The sequence below is a fragment of the Salvia hispanica genome, chromosome 1 (genome assembly GCF_023119035.1).
Source record: "Salvia hispanica cultivar TCC Black 2014 chromosome 1, UniMelb_Shisp_WGS_1.0, whole genome shotgun sequence".
Lineage (NCBI taxonomy): Eukaryota > Viridiplantae > Streptophyta > Magnoliopsida > Lamiales > Lamiaceae > Salvia > Salvia hispanica.
The window spans coordinates 31007412-31024764 of record NC_062965.1 but is presented as its reverse complement, the minus strand read 5'-3'; the positions used below and the strand labels follow the sequence as shown (position 1 = coordinate 31024764).

Sequence of the window (17353 nt, the reverse complement as noted above, 5' to 3'; positions counted from 1 at the left end):
ATGTAACGAGTGGGGATATAATGACGAAAAGTACAAAATTCATAACAAATTTTATCAAAATTTTAATTGCATGAGACATTTGAAAAATGTATAAAAATTGTGATTTAATTAGCTATTTTTATAAGTTAGGAATTGATGATAAGTCAATCAAAAATTTTGTTTTAAACGACAACTTTACTCCATATGTATATTTATTGAAACTTCCCAAGTTTCATGAGTAAAAGAATAAGGTCATGATCAATAGGTAACTAATTAGTAATCTCAAATTAAAATTAAATTTTAGTCATTAGATTAGAAGATTTAGTGGTTGAAATAATACTAAATGAATTATATTTTAAATTAAAAAATTATTAAATAAACTTAAAGGTATTAATGTCAATTTTTATGTATTGCGGTTAAAACTAACCACTATTCTCTCTTCTCAAAATCATCTTAAAACTTTAAATTCATGCAACTCTCTCGATTTAAATTATTTTGTATAAAAAACATACTCCAATTAAAGGTAATTTCATAAGGATTCTAACGATATCTCAATTGCATATGTTTCGACGACGATCGGATAATGAAATTTTATAATTTTGATTTCAATTTTTTTATATGTTAAAAGCAGATTTTACATCAATAAATGCATTAAAAAAAATTCAATATAATGCATATACAATATTAATAAAACTGTGTTGATATTTTCGAGTACTTGTGTTGAAATTCTCATGTCACTGTGCTGATATTTGTAATACAATATGTTGATATTTTTGGGTACTTGTATTGAAATTCTCATGTAAGATATTGACTATTTTACCAGTTTATTGATATTTTATCTATTATTTATTAAAATTCGTAAGCTTGAATTTCATCCACTCATTTTAATATCTAATTATATATGATTGATCTTAATGGTGGATTGTATCCTAAATACATTTTAACATGACCCTAAACCTAATTTTTTGAGTGTATTCTAGTTATAAAATGAATTAATATAGTCGTTTAATTAGAATTTTAAGGTTAGGTTTTTGCCGTATGAATCATAGAAAAGCAATTTTTTACCACACTCCAAGTTAATTTCAACACAGTTAGGTTGAATATTTTCTTACCGACAATAAATAACATCAAGTAATGATAGAAATGTGAAATTGAGTTTATTATTTGAAATTCATTACTCCATTCGTTCCATAAAAATATGTGCACTTTTTATTTTCATCTGTCCCACAAAAATATGTGCATTCCATTTTTGAATAGTTATCTCAATTTATTACCTCTATACATCAACTTTTTTACAACTTATATCACCATTAAACACTACTAATAATGTGGGTCATACTATCCACTAACATCATTTTAACCACCATTCTCCACCTTACCAATTTTTTTAAACTCCCGTGTCATATCAATTGTCCATAAAAACATATTTTTATGGAACGAGGGACGTATTTTTCTTTAAATTATATTGTGCATTTTGAAATTTATTGTTATAAGGGCATCTACAATCCATCAACACAGTTTCATTTGGGGGACAAGATGGTTGCGGAACGCGCTGGTGGTGGCTGCGCAAGACGTCGTGAGACATCACCACAAGCCCTTCACCTTTCGGCCAATGAGGAAGCGGACCTGCGAGATGCGAATCATTGTTTTTGTGGAGTAATATTTTAATTAATTCTCATAATTTGAAAATTTTTAATCAACACATACCCATCCCTACACCGATTTTGATATACTCCATCCGTTCCATAGTAGTAGAGACATTTCTTTTCGAAGTTAAGTGGGTTAAGTAAATGAAGAATAAGGTAGGAAATGAAAAAGGTAGATAGATGAAAAGAGAATAAAGTAAGAGAAAGCAAAGTGAGCGAAAAAAAATATTGATTTTTACTAAAAAAAAGGAAATGACTCCACTACTATGGAACGTACTAAAATGACAAAATGATTCTACTACTATGCAACGAAGGAGAAGTAACTGTTTCCATTTAACACTTTATATTCTCACCTATAAACACAACATTTACCTCATTAATTTCACTTTAAAAAATCCGTCTTTCTCTCTGTTTGATCTCTGGCTTTATCTCATTCTTGCAATATGTCCGATGACGACCAAAACGAATGGTATCAGAGGTATAGTTATTCGTCTGCAAATTTAATATAAATAAAATATACTTAATATATAATAAATAATTTTAAATTAAAATAGCTAAAGGATGGTGAGCTCTAAGTTATAAAAAAGGAATGTGATAAAAAAAAAGAATTATTTGCCAGTAAATACGTGAACTTTTAACATTTTTTGTTATTTTCCCTAAACTTTATTTTTTTTAATACAACTGCATGAACTTTAAACTTTTCTGATTTTTCCCCTAAATTAAAAATCAAAGCTGATGTGGCATATTAAAACTTATGTGGCATATTACAACTATATTATTTTTATTTTATAAATTAAAAAAAATTGAAATTAAACTTCCATATCATCATTCTGCCATCTCATTTATCTCTCTCACTTCGTTCTTCCCAAATTTCATTTCAAATTTCTATAAATGAAAATGATTTTATAGCAATTCCAGTTGAAAAGAAACAATATTTCTATCACAATTTCTAAGCTTATCTATGAGGGTTTGGAAAGCAAGAAAGGCTGGAGTTCAAGAAAATATGAAGGGTCTCGGTGCCATTGTGGGAATCAATGGAGAAAACTGATGAATTATGCAAGGAGTAGCTTTTTATTCTTATTTTGGTTTTCATTTCATATCCATTTGAGTAAATGAAGGATTTGGATATGGTAAATGTGTGGGAAGAAAGAAGATGGCAAGAATAGATGAAAGAAGAGCAGGAGACAAAGAATAGGAGAGAGGATGTGAATCATGTGATAATATGGAATTTAATTTTATTTTTTTCAAATAGTAAAATAAAAATAATATAGTTTCAATTGCCATATAAGTTTTAATATGCCACATCAGCTTTGATTTTTAATTTAGGGGAAAAATCAGAAAAGTTTAAAGTTTATGCATTTATATTCAAAAAATAAAGTTTAGGAAAAATAACAAAAAATATTGAAAGTTCGTGTATTTATAGGCAAATAATCCTAAAAAGGGTTATTTGCCTGTAAAGTACTAGTATTTTAAATTGAAATTTACTAACCTATGTTGGAAAAGAATCAATCCTACTACTAGTGTATAAGTGAATCAACTTGAGCATTAAGTGTGTTAGAAATTTTTAAAATAAATTTTGCAAATTATTCTAAATTTCATGAGATAACAGTAGCTAAAATTATTCTAAATTAGTCAACTTGAATAGAGCCTTAAACATACTAGTATTAAAGATAACAGTAGCTAAAATGATCAACTTTGGTAGCTTGAGCAAAGTCCAACTGAAAAAATGAGCATAAATTTAAATAATTAAATACACATCCGGATAAAAATTTAAATACTAGATTACACATTGGCGAAGTTTACACAAGAACAATCACCAAAAAGAATAAACACCATGATTTCTCGAAAATAAATCAATTCTCAATAGTCAATACTCTTTTTTTTTTGGTATTATACAATACACTCTGGCAGAAGGAAAGAGCTAAGCGCCGTTCTTGTTCTGCCATGGCTTAAGCACACCTACTACGATGATCACCACAATAATGAGAAGGATCATGATTGCAATACACATCCATTTCCTCGAGTTCCTTTGCAAACTCTTGGCCTTCTGCAGGGCAGTATTCCCCGACTGCACGTGGTCTACTGCAGATGAAACCTGGGAGATCACAGTGAAGAAAGGATCCATTACGCTGAACTACACAAGTACAGTCGTTTGTTATCACTTGGAAGATTATTAGTTAAGGGTACCTGTGACTCTATGTTATCGAGCATGTCACCTTGAGCATCCACCAGAACTGCCATGTCTAGGAATATCTGCACAAGACAGTGCAATGCAACAATACTAACTCTTCAACGAGGATCGATTTAAATGATATCCAGAACTACCCTAAATGAAATAACTCCTCCAAAATGTCTACGTTGACAATGAAGTGTGTATGATGTATGTACATAAATTAATAGCCACAGCACTATACCTGTTGTAAATCAAGAAGCTTCTTCTCTAAGTCTCTAACTGCATCATGGCGCTCTTGAATTTCCGCAAGTGTGTCCATTACCTGCAAGTAAGATAATGTTAGCATGATTAATAAGTACTACTACCTCCGTCCCTGAAAGTTTGTCCCACTTTTCCATTTCCGTCCATCTCCCATAGTTTGTCCCATTTCACTTTTTACCATTTTTGGTAGTGGACCCCATATTCCACTAACTCATTCCTACTCACATTTTATTATAAAACTAATATATAAAAAGTAGGACCCACAATCCACTAACTTTTTCAACTCACTTTCCATTACATTTCTTAAAACCCGTGCCGGGTCAAGGTGGGACAATATTTGGGGGACGGAGGTAGTATAACTGAAAGAAATTAGCATGTGAGGATGTAGCCATTCAGGTCTGACGTGTTGGTTATCAGGTGTGAGTGTGTGCATGTGTTGTGTTTTACTCTATAAAGGTAAAGCTACACATTTTACTCAAATAATCAGAAAGATCCCCACCAACCTCATTTTTTTCTACATGCTGAAAAGTTTATGGAATGGATACAAGTATTGAGAAATGTATCTATATACAATGAAATAACAATACGATGCAACAAACAAATAGAAAATCGAGCAGAAGAAAACAGAAGACGAAAATTTTGAATCAGGAATATACCTGGCCTCGGCCTTGTTCTCGGATTGCATTCTGAAAAATTTGCTCGCTGTCTCCAGTCTCTATTAATTGATCAATTGTCTGGGATAGAAGTTTGAAAAATCAATAACATATTAATACATGAAAAAGTTTATGGAAATTATGGAACAACTGGCTTCACCTCTTCATCAGCCCGATTGCCAGTCACTAGAAGGAACACGACAGCCATCAAACCAGTTAATACAATTTAAGAAAGATGGTATACTAAAGAAAAAATATTTGTTTGTACACAAGCATCAAAACCTGTGAATACACGCCTCTCAACTACTTCACGGTACTCTTGATGTATATTCTCTCTTAAGGTCTGCAGAATACTTATAACAACATTAGATAAACAAAATTTAGAAAAAAATTTACAACATGCCAACATAACAGTGTGTCTGCTCTACCTGAAACTCAGACATTTTGTCTTTAAACCTCTTCTTCAACGCCCTGTATTCAAACATTAACCGATAAGAAATAAGATTTGACCGTTTCAATTACTAGTAGATAAAATTCATAAATCATAGACAGGTTAGAAAAAAGAACTGTCACTTGCAGAATGAAGAAGGAGCAAAATGATTGGGGACTGGAAGAATATTTAATCAAGTAGATACAACATTTGAATTTTGAAGATTTACCAACAAAATCCGATCAATACAAGTAATGCTAATAACAATTTAGTCAGTTAGTGTCTTCTCCCCTAACTGCATGGAAAGATTCTCCTATAATTTATAAGAAAAACTTCCTTTACGAATGGTACACACATGCATGATTTAAAGAGGCAATAAATATTGTTACCCAAAGAGTTTTAAGTTAAATTAGAAAATGGACACCAGGAGAGATACGGTAGTGCTTGTGCACTAGACAATAATTGAGTGCAAAGAAACTCCAGCATTTTCTATATTAGGTAAATACCAAACATTAATAATTAACATTAACATACTTGAGTAATCAACCTAAAGAATGATACTTAAATTATATCTAGATTGAACCGTGAAATTCAAACTTAATAAAGAATAGTTACTCTTGGTTGATGTTTTAACCGAAATCAGCATAAATTAAGTGAATGCACGAGGTAAACAAATTTAGAATGGCACATCAGTTACTTATGATAAACAATAGCCAGGATAGGAAAAAAGGAGTGCACAATTACACTGTTGTAGCTGTTCTTGATCTGTCTACGCCTGATCCTTTTCCGCATCCAGGCTTTTGTCTATTGGCTAAATTCTATAAAACACAGGAAAACATCAATCACCAGTACTAGAAAAATTCAGTATGTAAACCACAATGAGACATGCAACACATTTCTTTACCTCTTTGTCAAGTTCCTCAATTCTTAATTTAATTGTACGTGCAATTTTTCCTACTTCATCAACATCCTTCTCCATTCGCTTCTTGATTGCTACAGGGTTACAATTTTTAGTGATAAAGAAGCCAGGAGCACAAGAATAAACTAACAACCAAGGCGAAATAAAAGCTGATAAAATGCCCAACAAAGATGAAATTGATTAGAGAATTGAGCTGCTCATGTAGATAGAAATATTAAAGTCCTGGCACGTATACCAAGCAAACATAATGCTTGAGCTACAGTGCAAACCTAATCTGGTATGCCTGCAATATATTCTTGTCAAAATAGAGTACCTTTCATTGCAGCAGCCTTGGTGATAGCCTTTGATTCCTCATGAGCATCCTGCAGTTGAGGGATGATAAATATTATCAGAGTTCAGATAGATGATAACATAACCAGAATGTCCAAGCTTAGATAACCTTTACCAACACTTAACATGTCAAATAGGAAGATACAGCAGAATAAAATTGTACACATATTCAACTAATTTACAACAGTGAGACACCTAGCAATAGACCTGAGAAAATTCCATATGCATGCATCCACTCCTATGCAAATGAGGTAGGATTTGGGGTTCAGAATTTAGTCAAATTCTCAATGACTTGACTTCCACTCCATCCCCAAGAGATGATGAAGTCCACTAATGGTGTCAGGTATTTAGATATGAATTGAGAGCGATATATGAGTCTTATAAGAAATTAAACATTACTTTAAGTGCTAGAATAACTAAGGAAGGAGATTCTTCTATTTCAGGAAATGCACTTGAATGGAGCAGTTCGTACTGAAAACCAGGAGTGGCAAAAAAAGGGACAGATGAGTAGAACAGACACTAATGAAAGTCTCCTGGGAAAAATCTAAGCAATTACTACTCGGTCAAACTAGTCACACCATTATAATAGCAAATGTAATAAAGCTCCACTGACCTAGTAAAACAGAAAATCAGGTGGAATCAGGTATATAACTTCATGTGAGGATAGATAGTTATATTCATGGAATCTATGAAGTTGGATACGCCCAAGTCATGGGGAATTACTTTTGAGTTTATTTAACATGATAAGTTAATAAGATGAAGAGAAAACCAGAAACTAATCGAACTCTAAACATGACATCACAGCAATAACTTATATGGTTAAAACTTAAAATAAGAGTAAGAAGTAAAAAATGCTCGTATTTAAGTATAGTACTAACAAATAGATAGCCAAAAGCACCAAACATTGAACATCACAGCCACAGTTCATTACTTCATTAGAAGGAAAGTTTAAATATTTAATATTCTAGGCTGGAAATTGTGTAGGTCTACAAGCACTTTATCATTTTTTATATTTCTTGGATGTTATAAAAGATGAAAAGGAGATGAGAAATTCATCTTATTCTTAACAACATGAGTTCAATCTAGAAACAAGAAAAGAGAAATAGCAGCACAAACCTGAAGCTTTCTCAGTAGGGCATTGAGCTTTTCATATTGTTTCTCAATAACCTGAACCTGTCAAATTGTCAATTCACAATTAGATGCAACCAAAGCCCAAGTCTCAAATAAAATAAGTATAAACTCATTGATTATAATATCAGGTTTTTAGGTCATATAGTAATCAAGTAAAATGGAGTGTACTGACTCCTAATGATCCTCATCAAGCGCTATAGTGATTAGTAGTAGTCACCTGCTTAAAGAAATCTTCCAAGCCTAGGTCGCCTGTTTGTCGATCCGTTCCCATTCCCATTTCAATATCACCATTTCTATTTCCTTGATCCCGTGAGTTCACGAATGAATCCTGTAAAGATTACACAAGAAGAAGAAAACAGACAATTTCAGGATTACATTTTTACAAAGAAATGCAACATAAGCCACATTCAAGGTGCTAAAAGCATACTATATTTTTGAATTAGGGCGAGACACTTTAAACAAAAGCAAATCATGAAAAGAGATGGGTGTTACACTTTTACTAATAGTTTCAAGATCAGTGCTCTAGTTCCTGAGCAGATTAATGAAAAGTGTAAGAACTGTTGTAAGGAATTATCTCACAGGGATCAAATATTCTGAATTTGATTAGACAAGCAATTCTTGGTCACACTTCTTTTCCAGACTGTTAACCCTTGACTTGGTATATTTAGACACAAAGTTTTATAAATTCAAACATCTAAAAGTTATAACTATCATTTCCATTTTGTGTAAATGAGAACTAGAGTAAGCATGGACTGTGCACTTACGACTTAGGGTCTGTTATAACAAAAGGTTTCCTAGCTTTGGTTCATTTAGTTAAGTAACTCATTATTGAACCGAGAATCTAAACTAGTGTGTTTCTTCTCAAAGATGTTCCCCTATTCTATATTGGTTATAAAGAGGATCCCTGTAATAAATTGAGATTCCTAATCAAAATACTCATTGAACATGACAAACTCACAGCTACATGCCAAGTTGCCAACTATGCAAAAATAACATAGACACGTTTCTCCAAAAGGTTCCAGACACAAATTGAGGTCCCTTCTATTTATTTTTGTCAAATTTGAGTCCTCTTTCCCACAGACCACATTATCAGATCTCTGATAATATATTTGACATGATTTATTCCTTTCTAATGCATCGGAAAGGACAGAGTTTACCAATGAGATAGATCCAGATGATAATATATTAATACATGGCGACACTGCCACATACCATCATTGTGTTCATGGGGATGCAGTTATGGTCTAAGCTAGCCACATTAATTGTAATACTTTCTTAAGCATCTTTTGGTGAAAGCATGTGAAAATCACATTACCACTTCCTTCAATACAAGATAATACTTACATGATTCATAAACTGGGACAACTTTTATTTAGATAATTATTAGGTTTGATGAAAATGAAAGAACTAAAACCATATTAAGCCATCCACCAATTAGTCCAAAATCTCTGACGAATTGTGCAAGTATATAACTTAAATCATCAATTGCAGATATTTCTGCGTGTGTATAATAATTTGTCTGATTAGTCAAACTCGCAGTAAGTTCAATAGTTTGGTTACAAGCAACATAGAAATCTGATCTTATCCAGCAAGAAGTGATCAAGTTTTAACTTTGATAGTGATTTCTGTTTCTACCAGCACCTGTATGCTAAACAATTGGACAAAGATGGAGCTAAAGTTGTACACATTTGTAAGAATAGATTCGTTACACTCAAAACCGTTAGAACCATACAATGGAAAATAAATTCAATTTTACAGCTTCTCCCACTCATAAGCAATGCCAACTTTTTATGCCTCAAGTTTTCAACTAAAATCTGCAGCAATTTCATTCGTTTCATATTCAGCTGCTAAAAGCTACTGCATTGACATTGAAGATTTTCAAAGCCAGCAATTGCTTCAATTTTACCAATTGATAAACAAATCAATCAGCAATCAGACAATTGAGAAAAGGAGGGGAAACACTTACCGACGACAAAAGGTCATTCATTGTGAAGGCCGCAGGAATCTGGAGACGAAAGAGGAATAGATTGAACAAAAGATTTCCTTTCCTAGAGAAAAGACTCCTATCTCTGTGACTTCCTCCTTTTACTTCCTCTCTCTACTTCTTCCTTCTTTTGCTTTTGTGTTTGTAACTTTTTCAGAGAGAGACAGAGACAGCGAGGAGAGAGATAGAGAGATGGACTGTTTGGAATTGCTCGGATTTCAATTCCGATCCCTTTTATATTTTGATTTAGCTGGTGTTGGTAATATTTTACTCATTTTTTTTATTATAGTAATGTATAATAAAATTGGAAATAAAATGATATAGTAATATTTTATATTTGAACCAAATTATAAAATTGGTCTAATTTTAGAAATTTCTAAATAAAACACTTTAAATCAAAAGTAATTACAATTGGTATTTAGTGAAGATTTCTGAAATAATTTTGAAAGTGTTGACTGCACTTTATGAACCGAATTTCTAAACGTAGATAAAAAATGACAAAATCTTTGAAATATTCAGGAAAGAATTTATGATCTTTCAAAAAATTTGTAAATATATTCCTTAATATTAAATTTTCATTCTCAATTTATAATGGTAGGATTTTATGGTAAATATTCTTGTCTATGAAAACGCCAGCTTTATTATGTGAACCCTCAAATGTTTGCCTTGCACGAATTTGTTAGCCAATGATGGCTTGGCAGTTGGCATGTGACCTTTTTAAAAAATTTATGATTAAAATAAATAAATACTTTTTTTCTATGCTATAATATTTTATTATTTTAACATTTTTGTTTACATATATGTTTTACTTTTTAGTTATCTACTTTTATTTTAAAAGCATTATTTTTGTTAAAAAGTTGTTACTTGCATATATTTATATATTTCAGATGTATACACATTACATTTAATAATAATAAATATAATTAAGGTTAATTTTATTATTATATAAAAATCATGAACATGTTATTATCTAAAAATATATACTTCCTCCGTCCTATAGAAATAAACCATTTTTTTCGTCTGTTCCATAGAAATAGTCCATATCATTTATGACAAATTTTTTTTCTTCTCTTTTACTTTATCATTTAGTGCCCCACTGTTCACTACACAATTTCAACTACCTTTTCTTTTTTTCTCTTACTTTACCAGTTACACATTAAAACCCGTGTCAATCTTAAATGACCTATTTCTATAGGACGGAGTTAATAGGCTAGTAATAAAAAATATATCTAAATTATAATGCATAACTAGAAATCAAATTTTAATCATTACATTAAAAAATGAAAGAATGAAATAAAAAACACTTGTATCATTTAAAGATAACAATTAGATTACTTTAAGATTGTATTAGTTTATACGTGGGGTGTGAATTAAATCTAAAATTGACATTCGTGTTATCAATAAAATCGATCTGAAAATGACCTATTTATCCTATCTAATAATCACCTCTACATATGGATGGTCATTTTTAGTTATACATTAGGATTCGGTTATTTTTTAACACATGCAATTATAGTTTTAAAAAGTAGAAGGTGTATCTTTTAATTATTATCTACATATATATGTACATTATATTTTTAAGAAATTACAAATTTAGTACATGCAAACCTTAAATGTTAATTTTGAATTCAGAAATAGCAGTGAACTAGTAATCAATTTAAGAAAAAGTTGAAAATGACCTGAAAAGTGATTTACTATCATTTTCCACAGACTACTTTTTAGAGTTTAGACTTAAAAAGGTCTAAGAGCATCTCCAACCATTACACTAAACTCAAACCTATTTTAGCGTAAATATTACACTAAATATTGATTTTGCTCCAACCATTTACACTAAAACTCAAACCTAAAAGAATATTCCTCACCCATTAACTTTTTATACTTTTAATCACACCTATATATTTTATTTAAATTACACACTAACCCCATGACACTTTGTCAATATCTTAAATTAAATTAAATAAGTATAATATAAGATTTATTAATTAATATAACTAAATATGAAATCTATTATTTATTAAATAATAAATTATAAAATTCAAAAAAATTAAATATAATAAAAATACTATAAAAAAATATTTCAATGTACACATAAAATAACTAAAACTCAAAATTAAAATTCATTTAAAAATACCACAGGTACATAAACATACTATATACACATAAAATAACTAAAACTCAATGTTCAAAATTTGTATATTGTTCTCACAAATGGTCAACTAATACATTTCGAAGTTCAAGATGAGTACTTTTATTTTTTATTGCATCATATAAATAATTGATTCCATAGATTTATATGTACCGCTAAGTTATTAATCTATCTAATAATTTTTTGAAAAAATATTGATTCTATATGTTTATATGTACCGATAAGTTTTTAATCTATCTAATACTCACATTTTGATTCTATATTGAAAAGTAACGGCTCTTAAAATAATAGACTTTTTTTTTAATTATGTTGAATAATATAACAATAATATGGGCCAGCCCACTATTTAATAACTAATCAAATATAAATAAGATTGGATTAGGTTATTTTTTCAAGCTTCTTCTTCCTCGCGCCGCTGAAATGTCTCTGTAAGTTTTTCAATATCTGTATTTTAATTTTTCTATCTTCTCTTCTTCTATTTTGATAAATATGAATTGATTTGGACTTGAATGTAATAACTAAAACTATAAAAAGTGTTTTTGGTATACTTTTAGTGAAAACTTAAAGATAGGTATTTTTTCTTCAAAAACCTATAATGAGATTGGTTGGTTTTGCAGTACCATTGGAGGTATTTTTCTACTGCATTTTAGGTTTTCCAGTACTGTTGGAGATGATATAAGGTCATCTCTAACCATTTACACCAAACTCAAACCCATTTTTCCAGTTCTGTCACATCAAACAGTAATTAATACTCCAACCATTTACACAAAACTCAAAACCCAAAAGAATATTAATCTTTACTGCATATTTATTTAAATTACACGTTCACCCCACAACACTTTGTCAATATTTTTTTCCAATTATAATTAAATATTTGATACAATTATTTATAATAATATATTTATATTAAATATATCATGCATTCAATAAAATATACACTAACTTCAAATTATAATAACTAATACTCAATAAATTATTTAATAAATTATATAAAATATAATTTCACAAATCACACAAAATAAATAATTAATACTAATAATTTATATAAAATAAACTAAATATCAATTAAATTTTTGAAAATAAAACCGACCTAAAACAAATAAATATTATACATCATTACATTTATACATATAATTAATAATTAATTAGCCTATCTCCGATTCTCAAATCCAAAAATAAATACTCCACATATGTTTTATTGGAGGTGGTTTAATTAGCCCATGCCATTAAATATATTATAAACCTAATTTTTTTTGTCTCCCAAAGCCGCAATCGTCTTCTTCCCATCTCCTTCTTCCCCTTCTCTGATTTTTCGTTTTCTCTTCTCTGCATCTCAAAAATTCCATCACAACTTCTTCAACCATCTACAACTCTCCATAGTCGTTACTTCCATTCGAAAATACAAAGGATGAGGGAGCCAAGGGCAATTTCCAGGAACTTCAAAAAGTGAAATGCAGTAGCTACAGTGCTACTGCATCTTTGGCGTATCACTGTTCAAAAAACGCAAAAAAAGGACAATTTGGGATGCGATTTGCAGCATGGTTGGAGGTGTTTTCAACTGCAAATTTGGGTTTTTGGGAATGGTTGGAGATGCCCTAAGCCTTATTTTCTAGGGACCTAACTTGAAGTTCAATCTCTAATAAGAGCGTCTCCAGTGGCGCCCTCCCACTATGACTTCTCACAAAAACTTCCTGCCACGTCATCACTAGAACTTCCCATTGCACTAGGACTTCCCACTAGGACTTCCCGCAATAAAATTAAATTCACAATTAAAATTAAAATTTACGGAATTAAAATTCGACACGAATACGAACGGGGTAATGCGAATACTTCGTTGGTCCACTGAGTCAGTTTGTCCCCTTCACTTTCGACAATCATGTTGTGCAAAATGATACATGCGCACATGATGTCGCCGATGTTGGGAATATACCACTGTCGTGCCGGACCCTTCACCATCCCCCATCGACTCTGGAGCACACCAAATGCGCGCTCAACATCCTTGCGCGCTCCCTCCTGACGGCTCGCAAAGTAGGACTTCTTTGGTCCGATCGCATGCTTGAACGTCTTCACAAAGACGGGCCAGTTTGGGTATATCCCATCCACCAAATAGTATCCCATATTGTGCTGGTTGCCGTTCAACGCCATTGCACTGATCGTTGAACAGGGGCGACGACTGGAGGACGTTGAGGTCGTTGTTCGACCCGGCGACTCCAAAATAAGCATGTCATATCCACAGCCGGTAGTCAGCTACGGCTTCAAGGATCATCGTGGGATGCTTGGCTTTGAAGCCGGAAGTGGGTATCCCCTTCCAGGCGACGGGACAGTTCCTCCACTCCCAATGCATACAATCTATGCGCCCAACATCCCAGGGAACCCGTGCACCGACCCGTGCATATTTATCAGCCGCTGGCAGTCTTCGGGGGAGCTCGGACGCCGAAGATACTGATCCCCGAATATCGATCTAACGCCCGCACAAAAATTCAGCAGAAACTCAACGGCTGAAGACTCGCCAATGTGGAGGTACTCGTCGAACATGTCGGCCGGGCCTCCGTACGCCAGTTGTCTGATTGCGGCAGTGCACTTCTGTAAGGGCGTGTGTCCGGATTTGCTAGCCGCATCCTCCCTGATCCTGAAAAACTCGTATCTTCTCTCTAAAGCACCCATGATATGCATAAACAACGGATGATGCATCCTAAAACGTCGTCGGAATAAGACATCCCCAAAATGCGGTTGCGGAGCAAAGTAGTCCTCATACAACCGAATATGTGCAGCAATGTGGTTCCGGGGTACATGACGTCGGCGATGGATCGGCCAAGGTATCGCCGCCGCCGCCTCACTGCCGCCACTGCTGCCTCTACCGGAGCAATCGATCAATCGCCTCTTCCACAGCGAGATCCAATTCATTATCACTATCACTATCACTATCACTAGCGTCTTCGCCACCACCACCCGCACGACTACTCGCCATTCTAGATATACTTGAACATAGAGTTTAGAGAGAGAAACTTGTCAACACAAGTGGTGTGAATGAAATGAAGTTCAACGAGCCCTATTTATAGAGTTTTTTTTTAAATATTAAAACTCGGACGTCCGACCCTCGCCACAGTGGCGGACGTCCGCCCGCCCGTGGGTCGGACGTCCGAGCCCATCCGACGGGCATATGGGACGGGCGTGTCCGCCCTTCGTCGCCACTACGGCGGACGTCCGGTCGGACATCGACGACGTCCTACCGCGACGTCCGCCATTGGAGACGCTCTAAAAAGTTACGTTTGGTACCCATAAATAATCAAACATAGTTAAATTATGGAGTACTTAGTAACTCTACTTTTATTCTATGCTCTGAGTATTAACTAGCATTCCGATCAAATCATTAAGAGAAATTGGATCATAATCAACTGCAGAGTTGGAATCGTTATTTTGGTACAATCTTTATGCATTCAATCATTCAAAACTGTGAATAAATTTCCCCATTGAATGTTGATAAGGAACAGAAAATTTGTTACATAACATAAGAAAACATGCAAATCCAAGATCGTCTCAAAAGAAAAGTAAATTAAACGCATCATATTTGATTCGAATCAAGGATAGAGGAAAGAATCGGTCTTACTGATACGGATACAAAGGAAGGAATTGCTACAAAAATCTCTCTAGAAATGTCACAGAACACAAGCTTAATATATCCATCACAACCTAGACCAGTTCGATGTAAGCCATAGGAGCATTATCCCCACGCCTCGGTAACGTCCTGATTATCCTAGTGTATCCTCCTTCTCTGTCCCCGTACCTCTCCCCGACCTCAGCAAATAAGGCGTGGACGATTTGCTTTTCGTAGACGAAGCCAAGGGCTTGTCGTCTCTTGTGCAGGGTGCCGTCCTTAGCCAGTGTGACCATCTTATCGACATACTTCCTCATTGCACTAGCCCTGGCTCGGGTGGTCTTTATGCGACCATACTTGAGAAGCTGGGTAGTCAAGCCTCGTAGAAGAGCCTTGCGCTGGTCGGGAGGCCGGTTGAGCTTGGGCACCTTCCTCCCGTGTCTCATGGCAAAGAATCGGCTACCATTGTCGACCGTGGGGAAGCAGTGCTCAAAGCTAAATGAATCTACAGTGTTTGGAAGAATTTTTTTTTTATGGGGACAGAGATCAAATCAACCTTATGTTACGTACAGTACAAAAGGGTTGAATTCCATCAACATATAATTACATCAAAGATAATGATAATAAGATAACATTTGGTAATAGCAAGATTTGCAATCATCATCATTCATCACCATAAAGGAGAAATAGGTAGAACTAACACTATGAAAGAGATGAGCTAAAACAAACATATTCTTATCAACTCATTCAACAGGCCAACAAAATCAAAGCATTTTCAGTAGAATCAATCCCTCAAAATTAGACTCTGATAAGCAAACTTTGACATTCTGCCTTTTTTTTGTTATCCTAAGCAACTATTTATCCACAAATAATTACTCCATTATCGAAGAAAATCACATTTTCCAATTCACTCATTTATTATCGAAGACAGTCACATTTTCGAATTCATTCATTTTCCTATCTGTATATCAGTTAAAAACGTTACCTTGAAATTATCCACCCGAAAACCCCTAATATACAAGTAAAATTGAGCAAATAGAAACCATCGCAAAATCACGGATAAAACAAAAAAGTCCAATTCCAATAATTGCATAAATTTATTGATAGTTTTTTTCTGGTACCTGGAGAAGAGAAGATGGGCAGCAGCGGAGCGAGACCTACAAAGGAGTTGAGCGGCCTTGGGGCAGACTTAGGGCGAGCGATTTTGAGGTTTGAAGGAGAGAAGCCGTTGGGAAAGCAGATAGAAGGAGGGGAGGGGAGGGCAGCACGTAGAGAAGAGAGGCTAAACGTTGAAGCAGACGCCATTGTTGGATATGTTGCTACTCCCCTGGTTTTGATTTTGGGTGGAAGATATGCCGCCAAGTTTATATGGATAATTCCACATTGCCCCCTTGTCTTTGGATTATTTTCATTTCTACGGACTTCGTATATTGGGATGACCTCAGGCCCTCAGCGAATTTTTACACATACCGTATGTGATTTGCAATTTGCAAATGTGAAGAAGAGTTTTTTAATATTTAAATTTATTTTATTAGGTTAGATAAAAATGTAGTACTACAAGAATATGGCAATAAAAATCGCCTACTCCACTTATTCTAATTACTACTCCCTCCGTCCCGGCTAAGATGACACATTCCTTAGCCAGTACGGGATTTTAGGAGTTATTGGTTAATGTGTTTAATTGGAGAGAGAAAAGGTGGGTGGAAGTATTAAAATAGAGAGAGAAAGAAAGATGAATATTTTAATAGCACTCCCAATGCTCTCCCTAAAAACTCCCTTATTTCTCCCTAACTCCTGCCACATCAGTCGCCACATCAGAACCAAAATTTATCCCCAGTTTTTAGCCAACTTTTAGCCAACCGCTCCAATGGTTTCTCCCTTATTTCTCCCTAACTCAACATTTCATTTTTACATCATCATTTTTAATATTATTTAATTTTCACTACAAATGTGTTTAATAAATAGATTTATAAATGAACAATTCGTCGTTGTATTAATCATTGGAAAATATAATACAACGAGAAAAAAAAAACTACAAATAAAAAACCATAAAAAACAAGGATTTAAAAAACTAAGAGGGAGGAGCGTCCGGCGAGAGGCCCATCT

General features: G+C 33.5%; 4 protein-coding genes across 4 annotated transcripts; all 4 read right to left on the bottom strand.

Moving 5' to 3' along the window:
* Positions 1-3386: 3386 nt before the first annotated feature.
* On the bottom strand, positions 3387-9698 carry LOC125201056 (syntaxin-132-like). Its single transcript, XM_048098947.1, has 13 exons — positions 9489-9698; positions 7740-7850; positions 7508-7564; positions 6375-6423; positions 6047-6135; positions 5887-5960; positions 5141-5183; positions 4995-5055; positions 4873-4898; positions 4716-4793; positions 4040-4120; positions 3813-3878; positions 3387-3720 (listed from the first exon to the last, which is right to left on the bottom strand). Exons 1-13 carry the CDS (start codon positions 9507-9509, stop codon positions 3547-3549), a joined length of 930 nt encoding a protein of 309 aa, XP_047954904.1. The 5' UTR covers positions 9510-9698; the 3' UTR covers positions 3387-3546.
* Positions 9699-13247: 3549 nt separating this feature from the next.
* Positions 13248-13797, bottom strand: LOC125194125. The gene is made up of 2 exons (XM_048092178.1): positions 13483-13797; positions 13248-13343 (listed from the first exon to the last, which is right to left on the bottom strand). Exons 1-2 carry the CDS (start codon positions 13795-13797, stop codon positions 13248-13250), a joined length of 411 nt encoding a protein of 136 aa, XP_047948135.1.
* Positions 13798-14001: 204 nt separating this feature from the next.
* Positions 14002-14620, bottom strand: LOC125194119. The gene is made up of 2 exons (XM_048092168.1): positions 14511-14620; positions 14002-14344 (listed from the first exon to the last, which is right to left on the bottom strand). The coding sequence occupies exons 1-2, from the start codon at positions 14618-14620 to the stop codon at positions 14002-14004; spliced, it is 453 nt and encodes a 150-aa protein (XP_047948125.1).
* A 581-nt stretch (positions 14621-15201) lies between these two features.
* Positions 15202-16591, bottom strand: LOC125201059 (50S ribosomal protein L17, chloroplastic). The gene is made up of 2 exons (XM_048098950.1): positions 16369-16591; positions 15202-15752 (listed from the first exon to the last, which is right to left on the bottom strand). Exons 1-2 carry the CDS (start codon positions 16550-16552, stop codon positions 15343-15345), a joined length of 594 nt encoding a protein of 197 aa, XP_047954907.1. The 5' UTR covers positions 16553-16591; the 3' UTR covers positions 15202-15342.
* Positions 16592-17353: the final 762 nt, after the last annotated feature.

Coding starts and splice junctions, on each gene's coding strand:
- LOC125201056 (XM_048098947.1), bottom strand. CDS start 9,509: ATGAATGACCTTTTGTCGTCG. Junction 7,851..9,488: donor TGAATGACCTTTTGTCGTCG/GTAAGTGTTTCC, acceptor TAATCTTTACAG/GATTCATTCGTGAACTCACG. Junction 4,794..4,872: donor GCAATCGGGCTGATGAAGAG/GTGAAGCCAGTT, acceptor CTTCTATCCCAG/ACAATTGATCAATTAATAGA.
- LOC125194125 (XM_048092178.1), bottom strand. CDS start 13,797: ATGGCGTTGAACGGCAACCAGCACAATATGGGATACTATTTGGTGGAT. Junction 13,344..13,482: donor TGACTCAGTGGACCAACGAA/GTATTCGCATTA, acceptor ATGACGTGGCAG/GAAGTTTTTGTGAGAAGTCA.
- LOC125194119 (XM_048092168.1), bottom strand. CDS start 14,620: ATGGCGAGTAGTCGTGCGGGTGGTGGTGGCGAAGACGCTAGTGATAGT. Junction 14,345..14,510: donor GCGATTGATCGATTGCTCCG/GTAGAGGCAGCA, acceptor ACGACGTTTTAG/GATGCATCATCCGTTGTTTA.
- LOC125201059 (XM_048098950.1), bottom strand. CDS start 16,552: ATGGCGTCTGCTTCAACGTTTAGCCTCTCTTCTCTACGTGCTGCCCTC. Junction 15,753..16,368: donor GCCCATCTTCTCTTCTCCAG/GTACCAGAAAAA, acceptor CAAACACTGTAG/ATTCATTTAGCTTTGAGCAC.